Here is a 16,206-nt window from a genome sequence, read left to right as displayed (position 1 = left end):
CTTTCTTGCCGGTTAATGGTATATCAAGTATGTCCTCTACCCAAAGGTTGTCTGCAAGAGATTGCTTAGCGATAAGGCCGCCTTTTGTATCACTTCTCATTAATATTTACTGTATTTTTTATTTTTCTTTCTACTTGTTGCAATAAAGTGTAAAATAAATAAATACATAAATATTGCTTTATTTTTCCTATATTCAGTAATGCACCGCCTACTTATTTATCGGTTTGCCCAATGATTAACTGGTATACTATCCAGTGTTAAGTCCGCCAAATGTACATAAAATTTTACTGTGCATTAAAGTTTAAATAAATAAATGAGAGTCAAGTCTATGAGAGTATTAACTCTACGATCTTTAATACCGGTTTGCGGTTCGAAACTGAAATGTAAGACGAGAAAATGTCACAAATGCAAATAACTCCATCTATACAGTGCGTGATACAATCACGATATAGAGATGTCTAGGCTCAATTTATCTAGTCAGTATTCTATTTGGTCGGATAAAGTAATATAAACTGAAGAATTCAAGTTTAAAAGCCTGCCTGCGCAGGAACGTTTTAAGTGCACTCAAAATGTATCTATATGTATGTAAGTCGTTTACATGCACAATGCGTGTGCACTGTAGGATGCAATTTTGTTTTTTTTTATACCACAAGTAGATTTTGATCCATAAAAAAAAAGAACCGATTTCAATTGTTATTTTGGTTTAACAACCAAACTACTGAACCGATTCTGGTGAAATTTCTATGAATAGAATAGAATAGAATAGAATAGAATAGAATAGAATAGAATAGAATAGAATAGAAATATTGTTTATTCAAATAGACTTGTTTAAAAGCTGTTTTAAATCGTATTTTTTATGATTGTATTGATGAGTTCAGGACGTTATCTGTTGAGAAGAACTAGTAAGAAACTCAACGGTTACTCTTTTCAAATTATTATGTACGAAATAATTTTATTTTTACTGTAATTTATATGAAAGAATATTACTTACAGATTGGTCCCATAGAATTTTTATCAAAATCGGTCCAGGAGTTTAGTTTTCAAAACAAAATAACCGATAATTGAAGTCGATTTATTTCGTAGAACACAATCTCTATTGAAATAGGTTGTAGATAGATGCATGATTATAATATTGTATTTACAATCTAATGTGAAACATGTTTCGTAGATACTTACAACAGAATATTATTTGAAATCAAATCCGCCATCACAACATACCAGTAAACCAATAAAATTATGGAAGATAAACCATATAAATGAAACCACTCATATCAATGTACCAGGGCGTCATAAATAATGGAGAGATGTTAGAAAGCGCCATAACTTCTATTTATGCACTAGCACCAATTAATAACATCCCGTTGTATATTACAAATTGACGTCATTTAGGGGGACCGCAGAATTGCGATCAGTAGCGTTGAAACTGCTACTTTCGCATTTATGTTATCCTAGTAATAAATCATTGTAAAAACCTATTCATATCCAACTGTTTTGAATAAATTTCAAATATAGCCTCACATCAGCCTCACCCACTTGGGTGTTGCCAGTAGTCGCCACGCTTGGCAAACGGATTGGCAACCACAGTTAGACTTTTACCCCTTAAATACCTGAAGTTTCAAATTTGATACCGGGGTTATAAATCGCATTGGGCGCCTACAATCGATTTTATTTTAATATTTGGCTGTTTACATGTTATCAAATGTCTTTTTTTTTTTCAAAATATATAAATATATGAAAATATCGTTTGATTTTTTAAATATTTTTCCCTATTAGTAAATACAGTAAAGGGTACACTTATATATTTTTTAATTTGATTTTAAAAATCAGGCTTTTAAGGGTAAAGATGTTTTAAGAGGGACGCTACTTCCCGCCCCTCTACTATTAGGTTCCTTTAGTCGCCTCTTACGACACCCACAGGAAAGAAAGAGATGCCCTATTCTACGCTAGGAACACACGGACGGAAATTTTAAATATAATAAATGAATACGCGGCTCAGTATAAAATATTATTTTAAGTTTTCCATCTTTTGCACCAGTATTATGTTTTTTGTATAGTTAATTATGATTGATAGCATATTATTCTTTTTCAGTCATTATATTAATTAGGTTATAGTTATTCCCATGCAAATTTGGAGATACCATGCTATACCAGCATTTTAGGTATCATGAGCGAAACAGTACACTCTGTTATGTCCATGGTACTGCTCATGTCTATAGGCGACGATTACCACTTTCCATCAGGTGGGCCGTCAGCTTGTTTGCCATTCTAAGTTGTATAGAAAAAAAATCTCTCACGAAACCTATTTTAGTTATTGAACTGTTTTGTCTCGTTTAGAATAGTTAGTTTTAATTTAGAGCAAAAGCTCTAAATTCCCAATTTGAATGAAAGTAACAGAATAGTTGTTGTTGTATCCACCGTTAACTGTCCACTGCTGAACATAACCCCCCCCCCCCCCTCCTCACTATTGGGGAGTTTTGCCAATAGATGTCACGCGTGGCGGACGAGTTGGTAACCGCAGTTTTTTTTTTTTTTATGGGTGAAAATGGTATGGTAACCCCGCCTGCGCTAACGGGACACGATGGCGGAGCACCAGTGAAGGGAGATGAGAATGAAAGCTGGCCAGTTAGCCCATCATGATGAATTCATCAGGAATTAACCATGATAGTTTCCAGGGCGAACCGCGAGGAACTCGACCTGGTTGGCTTTATTGCTAGCAATGGGATTCTCAGTCTCCATTACTAACAATCTCTTTCCCCTCTGATAACCGCAGTTAGGTTTTAACCATGTTTTATAAGGGACGCTGCCTTCTCGACCATCGAGTTCTATTAGTCGCCTCTCACGACACCCACGAGACCGGACGGTGGGAACGGACCACGGGTGGTCCCTTCGCTGTTTCGCTGACAATGGTCTATAGGTGAAAGAATTTTTTAAATCGGTCGAATAGTTTTGAATTTAGCAATAACAAACAAACAATCAAATCTTTCCTCTTCATAATATTATGTTAATTAATTATTTTTTTTATACAAATTCTTTGCATATTTAATTTGATTTTTATTTGATTTATATATACGAGTATATAGAAAACAATATATAGAAACATTTAATTAATCAATAATCAAGTTTTACAAGCCGCCAATGTGTTGTTTTTAATAAGCTAATTAATAATTTAGCAATGTTTGATACTCACGGACTAATTTCAATCAATGATCTGTCGTCATAAACATGATTGAACGATTTTGTTTCTTTCGGTTTTTTTTTTCAAACCGAAACACAGCCATGCAAACACAGCTGCTTCACGGTTGAAACACGAATGGGACAAAGGTACCGAAGTACAAAAGTCGACTTTTTTGTATTCAAAGTCTCCCCTTCTATGGCGGGATCACTCTACCAAGTGTATTAATAATTAATGTATTAATAATTAACTCGCATACTTTCCCAAATAAAAAAGTGCAATGGCGGCGCTTAATAATATTTTTTTTTATCTGTACACTTTCGCGCGGCCTCCGGCGTCAGTGCAATAAAGTGAAGGATAAAACGAGTTATGTATGTGGGTTGGCGCTTAACCATGTAACTCGCGTTTGATGTGTATATACAGGATGATATTTTTACACATTTATTTATTTATTCTCTTTAAATATTTTACTGCAATAGATTTTAAGTTCATAATACTGGTTATTTGAATAGAATTATTTTGTTTAATTCCGCTAACATTAGTATGTGTGTGACTGCCAACACTAGAAGATTGATCACCACTATTACTACCAGAAGTTTCAGAACCTTCCATATTAACTATCTCAGACTGTCATTTTGTTCACTCACTTTTTGCGACACGTGTTTCGCTTCTAAATGAGGCATATACAGGCAAATTATTAGATCACTACTTGAAGCCTAGTGTTAACTGTTTGGCATCCAAACTGCTAAAATTTTAACTTCTGGTAGTAATAGTGGTGGTCTGTCTTCGAGTGTTGGCAGTCACACACATACTAATGTTAGCGGAATTAAACAAAATCATTCAAACCTAATCAGTTACTCTCTTTAACCATAAGTGTAATAAATATTTATATTTGTATTATTGTTCAAGTGGTACAATAAATAATAAATAAATGAATAAAATAAATAAATAGTTAACAATATTAATACAATATGTAAAAATATTGCATTCCAAGCAAAAAAGCTTTTATTTTTTAACACTATCTCAACTTGGCACATTTGTCTGTACTAATATTATATTATAAAAAGGAAAGATTTGATAGTTCGTTTGTTTATTTACCAGAGGGAGACTTTGTACAAAAGTCGTTTGCTTTGGCAACTCTGTCCCATTCGTGTTTCTACCGTGAAGCAGTCGTGTTTGCACGACTGTATTTCGGTTTAAAAGATGGGATATGACAGTGAATTTGCAGGGTACAAAGGAACAACAACCGAGTCCTCAAGAATGGCTACGCATGGGAGGTGTCATGGGTGAAACAGTATACTCTGTTATGTCCATGGTACTGCTCATGTCTATTACCACTTTCCATCAGGTGGGCCGTCAGCTTGTTTGCCATTCTAAATTGCATAAAAAAAATTATAATAGACTTTAAAAACTAGTCAACAGATATTAAAAATTCTTTTACTTAAAGGAAGTTACGTATATTATTAATAAGCGACATAAGTTATATGTATATCATTTTCGAAAATTCTATTGACCCGTGTGAAGACAGGTTGAATTTCTAACTATTAATTTCACAAAAATAACCGAATTAAAATTTTATTCCTAATTTGTTCTAGGTAAAGAAACATCCTGTATATACACGGATATACCGCTATGTTTTATTCGTGTGCAAAAAAATCAAGTTCAGTGTAACAGAAGTACTGCGTACGTGTTGCTATGTAACATTGACTGATCGTGTGTCACGATCCTAAATTGCTGATCAGGGATGACGCATTTTGGTATTTTGACAATCGACTTGAAAAAAATCTAAAAAAAAAATAAACAAATACTAAATACTATATTAAATTACATTTTTTGCTAACATAATAGGATTGTAACTAGACGGTCCAATGAGACCGGGACATATGTGGTCCCAGCGTAGAATAGGTCACTTATTCCGTTATGGGTGTCGTAAAAGGCAACTAAGAGAACTTGATGGTCGATGGATGGGCAGCAACGTCACTCTTAAAACATCTCCAAGGCCTAGCTATGGTAGCCGGCGCATCTGCCAAGCGTGCTAACTCTTCCCATCCCCCCCCCTCAATAGAAGGAGTAAACGTGGCAACTACTGGCAAAATGTCCCCAGTAAACAAAAGCCAGTTCAGGTTCAGAAGTGGACAGTTACCAGCTGATATGGTAGACGATATTTAAGAGAAGATATTTAAGAGAAATTAATATGTGGGATTAATCATTAATTAATAAGATCTTAATAAGACAAATGGATACCAAAACAATATTTTAAAAAAATTTGTCTGTCTGCCTTTATGTATATAGCGTATTCCTTTTTAAAAGGCCACACACCTGCAATACTTCGAGGAGGGGGGGGGGATTGTTAATGACTATAGAAAGTGTATCGAAATAGGTTTAGTAATTTAATTTTAAGATAACTTTTTTACCAGAGGGAGACTTTGTACAAAAGTCGATTGCTTGGGTACCTCTGTCCCATTCGTGTTTCTACTGTGAAGCAGTTGTGTTTGCATGGCTGTGTTTCGGTTTGAAGGGTGGGATATGTCGTGAATTTACAGGGTGCAGAGAAATAACACCCGAGTCCTCAGGAATGGCAACGCAAGGGGGGCATCATGTGCGAAACAGTATACTCTGTTATGTCCATGGTTCTGCTCATGTCTATAGGCGACGGTTACCACTTTCCATCAGATGGGCCGTCAGCTTGTTTGCCATTCTAAGTCGTATAAAAAAAAAACAATTAACGTCGTTTTTTTTATAATCTTAATTATTACAATCCATGTCATTTTCGCCATGCCATTTACATCGCGTACCCAAAAACTTAATTATAATCTAATTCCACTTTAAAAGGCAGTATCTGCGCATGCGCAGGTCGCCTCCATAAGCGGCACAACAGACAATCTTGTTTGTGCAACACAAAGCAACAATCGATCATGGCAGTGTCGCGGCTAACGGTTGCTGGCATGCGCGCTGCGCGCACGCATTATTGATCGTGTTAATAAAGATCATTGATCTAACAGACTGTATCATTAGTGGCGCTATTAGATACATCATTGTGTGGGTGAACAGGTCTCGTTTGACGTGACAAGTGTTTTTTGTCCACGACACTTATAAAAAAATGTTTGTTTGAAATGTTATATTGGCCTAATCCAATTATCGGATTGAGGTTAATATTTTAATACGCAACTTTCAACATAAATATATCTCGTCAATAGTAAACGTGCCAGAGATTTAACAGCTATACCAACGGCGGTAACCTAAAGTGATATTGAACTGAATTAGTTAAATTTGTACGTGTTTTTTTTTTATAAAACTTAGAATGGCAAACAAGCTGACGACCCACCTAATGGAAAGTGGTAACCCTCGCCTATAGATATGAGCAATGCCATGGACATACAAGAGTATACTGTTTTGCCCATGATACCCCCATGCGTTGCCATTCCTGAGGACTCAGGTGTTATTCCTCTGTGTTCTGTAAATTCACACCATATCCCACCCTTCAAACTGAAACACAGCCATGCAAACAACTGCTTCACGGTTGAAACAGGAATAGGACAGGGGTGCCCAAGCAAACGACTTTTGTACAATGTTCTTATGTAGCTAGCTGCGTGTATATTAGCTAGCTATTGGTAGCTAGCTAATATACACGCATTAATGTCAATTTAGATGTTAAATTATATTTAATTATTTTACAAATAATTGGTCCTTTTTAAATGGATTTGCCTTGAAATAATTTTGATTTACATTGAATAAATGAACAACAATTTAAAATATTATGTTAATATATGTTAATCATATAAAAATGAATTTAAATCAGACTGATTATTTAGGTATACAGTATTTCTGTAAATCTGATAAATTATTTGCAAAATATGTGTGATTTGAACTGTTGGATCATCCCTTAGTCTTGATTTATTTTTTAAAGACATTTGACAGGTTCTCGTTTAAAAAGGCCGTAGTGACCATTTATTTATTTCTATTTTTCAATTCAATTTCGATTCTGAGCTCTGTTAAAGTATTTTTTTTATAATAAACTGTAATTATTTAATAATTAAAATTTTCTAATAATCCGTATCTTATTATTTCTGGCAAACAACCTAGACGGACGTATGTCGACCAAATAGGCGGCGTGCTGAAGAAGGGCCAAATTAAAAGTATCCATAACCGGCGAGCGTGTATGAAAAGATTGATGAATGTGGAAAAAGTGAAAGAGGTTTGTTTGAATCGAAGCATTTGGCGTTCCATTGTTTCTGCCTACCCTAATGGGAGACAAGCGTGACAGATATGTATGTATGTACAAGCTAAGGCGTCGGTTACCACTTTTCACCTGATGGGCCATCAGTAAAACAACAAGGAATAGTAACCGACGCCCGTAAACATGAATATATGGATATTACAAAATACACTATTATGCCCATGGTACCCCACATGGGTTGTCATTTTTAATGACCAAGTTGTTATGCTCTTATACTCTGTAATTTCATTGCCATATCCCAACCTTACAAACAGAGACGCAAACATGCGCTTTAACTGCTCTCCTAATATGACTATGTTTACATTTCTTTTTTTAATTGACTAGATCTTTATCTGGCCTTCTTTTAAACTTTATTATGGTGAACAAGCTAACGATAGCTCGACATGTTCTATACCATCTATAATGATGTTCATATTTATAGACGACGGCTACCACTTTCCATCAAGTGGATCGACAACTTTGTTAACTAAGTCTAATATTATAAAGTAGTAACTATCGTCTATAAATACACCATGACCATTACGGATAGACACGGAATAGATTTAGAATTTTAACGAAGTTTGAGGTTAAATCTGTACATGATGGAATCTTGGAACTTATCGTCTTTAGAAATATATCAGATAGAGACGTTAATGCAGAGGCGTCAAACAATTTTTTTTTATACAACTTAGAATGGCAAACAAGCGTCAGCTGGGGGGAAAGAGATTGTTAGTAATGGAGACTGAGAATCCCATTGCTAGCAATATACCCAACCAGGTCGACCTCCTCGCGGTTCTCCCTGGAAACTATCATGGTTAATTCCTGACGAATTCATCATGATGGGCTAACTGGCCTGTTTTCATTCTCATCTATCACCCTTCACTGGTCCTCCGCCAGCGTATCCCGTTAGCGCAGGCGGAGTTACCATACCATTTTCACCCATCAAAAAAAAAACAAGCGTCAGCTTGTTTGCCACCTGATGGAAAGTGGTAACCGTCGCCTATAGACATGAGCAGTACCATGGACATAACAGAGTATACTGTTTCGCCCATGATACCCCCCATGCGTTGCCATTCCTGAGGATTCAGGTGTTATTCCTCTGTACCCAGTAAATTCACGCCATATCCCACCCTTCAAACCGATACACAGCCATGCAAATACAACTGCTTCACGGTAGAAACACGAATGGGACAGAGGTACCCAAGCAATCGACTTTTGTACAAAATCTCTCTCTGGTGATGGTGTGGATATTTCAATTATTCGAGAATAATTGAAATATCTACAAACAATTAAGTTATAAACCAAGTGAACAAAACTAACAGAGAAGAAAAAACTACGTTTCTAGGAGTAGCTTCCAGAACAATCGTTTCAGAAGTTATAAATGTACATCGTAACATTATAATAGCTACTTACCAACCAACACAATCGACGCTGTCACTAATAATTGTGTCTTGAACTCCATCGTGCACAATTTTTCAATTTAACACTAAAAGTCTTATTTGAATTCACTTAAATTAACTTATAGCACTATAAAGTCGATTCAGTCGTTCATGTTGTTAACATAGTATCTGAAACAAAGAAAAAAACAATTAAAACTTGAAAAACTCGCGAGAGAGACAAAGTTATAAATTGAAAATTTTTAAATCTTAAAATAAATCTTTAAAGTTTTCCAACTAAAATTGTATTTAAAATGTGAAAGCACTAATTTAAGTAAACAAATTATTTGAATGCAATCTCGATACTCTAACTGTAATATTTAACCAGATGTATTCGACGCTGTGTGGTCCATAAAATGAGCCACACTTCCTTTCCCATAGCTATCGTAAAAGGTGATCAAGAGGACTTAATGGTCGAGAAATGGGTAGCAGTGTCCATCTTAAAACATCACCGAAGAGTAACTGTGGTTGCCAATCCAATGCCGGTTACCAAACGTGGCAACTACTGACAAAATTATTATTATATATTCTTTATTGCACTAAAACATACAGTAACAACAATAAGTTTTACCAGAGGGAGATTTTGTACAAAAGTCGATTGCTTGGGTACCTCTGTCCCATTCGTGTTTCAACCGTGAAGCAGTTGTGTTTGCATGGCTGTGTTTCGGTTTGAAGGGTGGGATATGGCGTGATTTACTGAGTACAGAGGAATAACACCTGAATCCTCAGGAATGGCAACGCATGGGGGGTAACATGGGCGAAACAGTATACTCTGTTATGTCCATGGTACTGCTCATGTCTATAGGCGACGGTTACCACTTTCCATCAGGTGGGCCGTCAGCTTGTTTGCCATTCTAAGTTGTATAAAAAAAAAAAAAGTTAATAACAATGTTAACTTATCTCTAAAAGAGATTTCTTCTAGTCAACCTAACACAGTGGCATAGGAAGTAGTGAGTGGGAAAATTTTCTATATTCTGCAGCGGCTAATATGGTATGACATATATATCTTTCGAACTAGCTTTTACTTTCGACCTCTGCAGCCCTGAAATAGGTCCATCGATTTCGAAACTCTTATGGCAGACACTTATAATCTTCTTTACATTTAAAATTATTTTTCTCAAAATTCTTAGATAATATTTAATAATCTATCTCGAATAATATTTCTATGGATGTAGAAACATAGTAGTGAAAATTCTGTTTTGCTGATGCGCCTACGTTCTCAAATATTCTTTTGTCCTGCCCTCACATGGAATTTGGGCATTAAAGTTTGTAGACGTCGTACAAATCTTTTACTCAATGGTAATTACACATTAGCAGTCACTTCAGAAATCAACTGTAAGCTTGTCAACACTAATGGTCGCTCATTAGTATACAAACCGTGTCTAGCTAGTACTTTCTCCTACCGGTTTCCCTTTTCATCGTTTACCTTTTTCTCAGTAAACTATACTACTTACAATCTTACAACATGACTTAGGTTAATAAATTCATTCTCATCATGTATTTACGATCTTTTAAATGGCTTACAATAAATATTATTTTCATTTATAAATTTTGATTAGATTATGATTATTTTTTGCTTTTGATAGAATTTATTTTCTTGTTAGAAAGATACTCTTTATTGTTTCCTCCAAAAGTTTACAATAGTAAACTTATTATAAATATAAATAATTACAAGAAATAATTACAGTAAGAAAACAATAGGCGACCTTATCGCTAAAAGCGATCTCTTCCAGGCAACCTTTAGATGGAGAGGAGTAATTATAAACAATTTGTTGGGAGGCACGATGAAACATTCTGTTACTTCTAAATATGTGTGTTCGATATTAATTTTATTATGATTGAAATATCGGTTTTAACAATGATAATTCTTGATTATTACATGACTATATCTTGCTCCGTTCTTATTCCTTTCTTTCCAGATTAAAATTTAATGTAATTATCGCTTTCAATCAGGTTGTCTGCAAGTTTTTTTTATCGTCCAATTGCTGAATTGTTAAAATATAAAATAAAAATTGATCCACTTAATTCTCAGGTTGGAAAGATGTTAAAACCTGATTCGATAACGAATTTCGTTTATATAAAACATAGGGAGCAAACGAACATCAGAGAAATTGCAAGTGTTAAGACGGTATTTTAAGAAGAAATATGCTCTTTTCTTAAAAATTTCAATGTATCTATTCGATTCTGTATCTATTTATTAATTAACTGTCTAAGGCAAGTATTTATGAATAAATATCATATATGTTGTATTCTGTTTTGATTGAAAAGTAGTTAAAAATTTATATTTAAACTTACACACATTGGTCTCATTGAATTACTTGAAACAGTTATTTATATATCTAGTACTGTATTCAAGGCAATGGCGCCAATTCTGAAGCATCAATTTAAACTAACTACTAAACTTGTCTCTTAACCTAATATTATAATTTCATCGTTTTATAGATCATCATAAACTAAATTTATATTATAATAGTCTTGGTTTAAATATATTAAGAATTTAATTTATGTTGATGCTGATATCAACCGTTGCTGTCCACTGTTGAACATAGACTTCCCTCTTAAAGGCAGTATTGATAATAGTTATCACGCTTGGCAGGCGGTTTGGCAACCGCAGCTAAGCTTTGGTAATGTTCTAAGAGGTACGCTGCTGCCAATGTCAATAGACACATTTAAAAACTATTTTTTTGTAAATACATATATTATAATCATCATCTTCATATCAACCATCGGTCGGTCGGTCGGTCGGTCGTCCTCCGTGGTGGCCAACACGCCTGCCTGCGACGTGGAGGCCCCGGGTTCGATCCCCGGCCAGGTCATGATGGAAAACGATTTTTTCCTGATTGGCCTGGGTCTTGGATGTTTATCTATATATGTATCTATTATAAATATATTATCGTTGAGTTAGTATCCCATAACACAAGTCTCGAACTTACTTTGGGGCTAGCTCAATCTGTGTGATTTGTCCGTATATATTTATATTTATTTATTTATAACCATAAATTGTTCACTACTGAACATAGGCAGTTAGGTTTTGGTGATGTTTAAAAAGGGACACTGCTGCCCATTCCTCGACCATTAATCAATTAGTTGCCTTTTATGAAACCACGAACGGAGGGAGAGGCCCATTTTGCTGGAACCACACAGTTCTCTTATTCGACAATTTATTTCGGTCCTTAAAGATTTCGTTGTAACATCAATATGAAAATGTAATTTTAAAAATAGGTTTAGAGAAACGATACCGCAGACTTGAATCAATGGCAACAGTCGACAAATTTGACAATCGCGTTAGAGATAATAGACGTGAGAATATTTGTTTTTAATTTTCATTTTAACCTGTTACTGAGTATTTGTTCTTCGTGTAATAAATTTTATATGCATAATTTTAAGCAATATTATATATCTAAAATCTACATTCGAAAATTAGTATCTTGTACTAACAGTATCCTCTCTGACCTCCAGATACATCAACTGGTTCTGTTTAAAATACTTAAAACCTAACCCCGGCAGTAAGCAGTTAACTTGGATGTTTTCACCGCCCCACATCGATAGCAATGCTTTCATCTTGATAAATCTATGTCCTTTACCTCTTCATGAATTTTAAGTGGCACTTAATTTTAATTTGTCCGTCGAAGATCGCGTAGATCCAGTGAAATGCTGCTTCGGAACTTTTATACTAGCTTCTGGACCGGACACAATTTATCAACTTCGAGATTTTAGAACATTTACTTGTAATTAACAAAGTCAAGTCACAGATCCAGCTCATTATGATTGTGCTCAGAGGAATTGTTTAATATAATACCCAGAGCCACTTTCTACCATCGTACGGCTCGCCATCGACAGGGAGTTCATCCTCATGTCCTACAGTCTCAATGGTCGCGTACTGCGCGGTCTCAGAGATGTTTCCTCTCACGAACACTCAGGCTGTGGAATGAACTCTCTGCCGAGGTTTTCCCAAGAGACTACAGCATGGGGTTCTTCAAAAGGGGGGTAAATAGGTTTCTTTAGGGTCGGCAACGTGCGCGTAATATTCTAGTATTGCAGATGTTCATAGGCTACGGTAACCACTTACCATCAGGTGGGCCGATGCTTGTTTGCTACCTCAGTGGTATAAAAAAAATGAAGCGCTTTTATATTTTGTAGTAACAAACAAATTATAATCATCTTTTTTTATCAGCTTTTAATTGCCCATTGTTAAAAATAAGCCCCCCCTCCCCTCCTATGGAGGTTTTGCTAGTAATTGCCATGCTTAACAGGCTTTGATTTTTGATTGATAACCTCAGTTAGGATTTGGAGATATTTTAAAAAGGACGCTGCTTCCCATCTCTCGCCCTCCCTTAATCACCTCTTTCGACACCCACGGGGAAGAAAGCGGTGGCCTATTCTATGCTAGAACCACACTGTGCAAACAAACAGATTATGCTTCGTAGAAAAAAAAAATGTTTACTTTAATTAAGTTAAAATCGTAATTCAGTAAGGCGTAAGGATTTAGATTAGAAGTAAATTTAACTTCACAAACTAGAAACATGACTCATTATCATTGTAGACACCTAAAAATCATCTATTTTTCTATATCACTGATAATTAATAATGAAATTAAGAACTTACTTCCTAAAATAATAGCTATGTTGATTACATTTTTTTTCTAATTAGTGGATATGGGAATAACCCATGGATGTAAATAAATTAATGTAGGAAGTATTATCAAAAACGATTTAAGATTGAAAATATCACATAGTATGTAAAAAAAAAATTGAAGAAAACTGAGATTCTGCAACTGTTTCTTATTCATTATCCATAGAAATATCCTTCATGTATATTTGGACCATAACATTATAAATAAGTTGAACTAAATCCAAAAATATTAATTCTATTGTTACAAGTACAAACTTAATATTGAAATTATTTGCAATGTCTACGTACTAACTAATAACTTTGTTTAAATTATTGATTGCTTTTTTATTTTAAAAATAGTCGTTTAATTTAATAATGTTTATTTGGTCAAGGTTATTTAAACGTTTGTTACGTAACTGTGTGAAAGATCGGTTAACTTAAAATAAGATTAATGATAACTTTTTATTTTATGTTAAAATATCACGCCATTCGAATGCATAAGTGGGTAATAGTACTAGGCCGCTATAAAGTTAAGGAGGTCGCTGCATCGGCAGACCAACCTTGGGAGGGGCGTGACCCGTGACCCGGAAGGCTGCACAGCTGCAAATGAAAGTAGTACCTCAGACAATACGTAGACTTTCACACAATCTCTGCTCTCCTGGTACACTATCCGTTCAAAGTCAATGGTGCAATTTTAAAACAAACCACGAAACTTGAAATACCTCTTTTCTAGTGAATTGCCGGACAATTATGATAGCTGTGACTAACATGGTAACCAGTCATGATCATCGCAATGATTATTCATTCATGCCACCTCAATCCTGCACACTTATCACAGATTTCATACTGAAACACTAAACAAACATTTGATGGCTTTATTAACCCAGTTGTTTAATACGCACCATTGAATGTGACAATTTTAAAATACGAGTAATTTATTTCCCACGCAAACGTTCGAAAGAGGACAATCATATTGTCATTAATGTCAGATGCAGGCTTTTGACCTGAAAAAAAAATAGTGAAAAAACCGTTTTTATACAGATTTCCGCCGCAAAAAACGTTCTTTGTCGTATAATTTCGTTAGATCTCTCGTAATATTAAATACAAGTGAGTTTTGTTTAGCGGCTAACGGTTGGTTTTTGTAAAGCATTCAATACGTTTTTTTTTTGTCGACAGAAAAATGTGTGTCAAATAAAACACGACGGATGAACGTCGATTTATGAATAATGATAACCATTATGTGATTAATTAACTCGCTAATAGAACGATAGTGATGGGAACGTTTTAATTTTATTACATACACTCAACACCGGTTTTACGATTAACATAAATTAACATACAAACGCGGAAATAATATTCCGCTTTCGTTTGAATGGTTTGATTTGCGATTAATCAAAACGAAGGCAAATTAATAAACGATAAAATATTGATGGGACACGAAAATATTTTACGGTTTTTTTTTTTAAATGACACATGCGTATATTTGGCTAATTTCGAAGATTTTGAAATAGATTTCCATGGATTTTGTAAACAGTTCCCATATTGAATGTGATATGATTTGATTAACCTTACAGGATGTATTTTGAAAAAAAAATTTGATGCGGAAGGAGATTTTCTAACCATAAGAAATAAAAATTATGGCATTATAGTAAATATTTTTTTGTCAAGTATATGTATATGTATGTGTATGTGTGTGTGCGTGTGTGTGTGTGTGTATGCGTGTTTCTATGTGTGATGTGTGTGTGTGTGTGTGTGTGTGTGTGTGTGTGTGTGTGTGTGTGTGTGTGTGTGTGAGTGTGTGTGAGTGTGTGTGTGTGTGTGTGTGTGTGTGTGTGTGTGTGTATATATATATATATATATTTTTATGTTCATCAATATATATCAATAATCATCTGCTCTCGATTATTTGGTTTAGTTTATAGTGGAAACTTTGCTGATTTATGTTCTGGTTGTGTATAGTATTTTATATGTCTTAGATATTGTATGTTTCCCTTTCAAAGTAAAACAAAAAAAAAATTAAAAAAAATTTTAAATACACAATCGGAACTTAACGCGGAAAAAAGTTTTAGAAGTAAATGCCACTTGCCAAACTTAGCAACTACTAGCAAAACCCCTCAAGGGGAAGACTTATATACAGGAGCAAACAATTGGGGCTAATATGATGATGATGATGATGAATGCACTGATGTAAAAAAATCCAAGATCCATAAAAAAGTTACACTTAAAACAGTTCTGAATTATATTTAAAAATATGCCTTAGACTCTACCAAGAGTTAAACTTAACGCAAATATAACTATTACTTCGTGTCTAAATGTTTTTTTTTTACAATAATAGTAAAAACATACCAGCACGTTTGACTATAAACGTTACTTTTTAGAAATAAGTGTCTCAAAATACGGTATTAGTATTTATAATATTTAATATACATATATATAACATGATATGTGGGAATATAATACTAACTTTACACGTATATGATATATTCTTTAGCAATATAAAGGTTGTAAGCCTCTTAGTAATAAATAGAAATGAAGCACAAGTTCTCACAGTTCATTTAATTTAGATATTAACTATTAAATCATCTATGTACTTATTTTAATTAATATATAATATATAACTAAGTAATATAAAAGAAATACCCAACTTCTGTGAATCCATTGATACTTATTTAACTATAGTTTCTTTAGGACTTCCATCAACGATAATTGTGATATATTTTATATCACAATCTTGATACGGCAGGAAGCTCCGCTCTGTTCAACGGTTGGAC

At 34.4% G+C, this 16,206-nt stretch overlaps 1 protein-coding gene across 1 annotated transcript in view; it reads right to left on the bottom strand.

The window, feature by feature from the left end:
* Positions 1-16,206, bottom strand: part of LOC113511178 (agrin) — an 80,761-nt gene that overhangs the window by 29,463 nt on the left and 35,092 nt on the right. Inside the window, exon 2 of the mRNA XM_026894791.3 lies at positions 8,802-8,956. Coding sequence (XP_026750592.1) covers positions 8,802-8,850 — 49 coding nt within the window. The 5' untranslated portion in view covers positions 8,851-8,956. The remainder of the gene's footprint in view (positions 1-8,801; positions 8,957-16,206) is intronic.

Source organism: Galleria mellonella, unplaced genomic scaffold (assembly GCF_026898425.1).
Source record: "Galleria mellonella isolate WM207_F2 unplaced genomic scaffold, CSIRO_AGI_GalMel_v1 utg109, whole genome shotgun sequence".
NCBI classification, from domain to species: Eukaryota; Metazoa; Arthropoda; class Insecta; order Lepidoptera; family Pyralidae; genus Galleria; species Galleria mellonella.
This window is presented reverse-complemented; position numbering and strand designations above follow the sequence as displayed.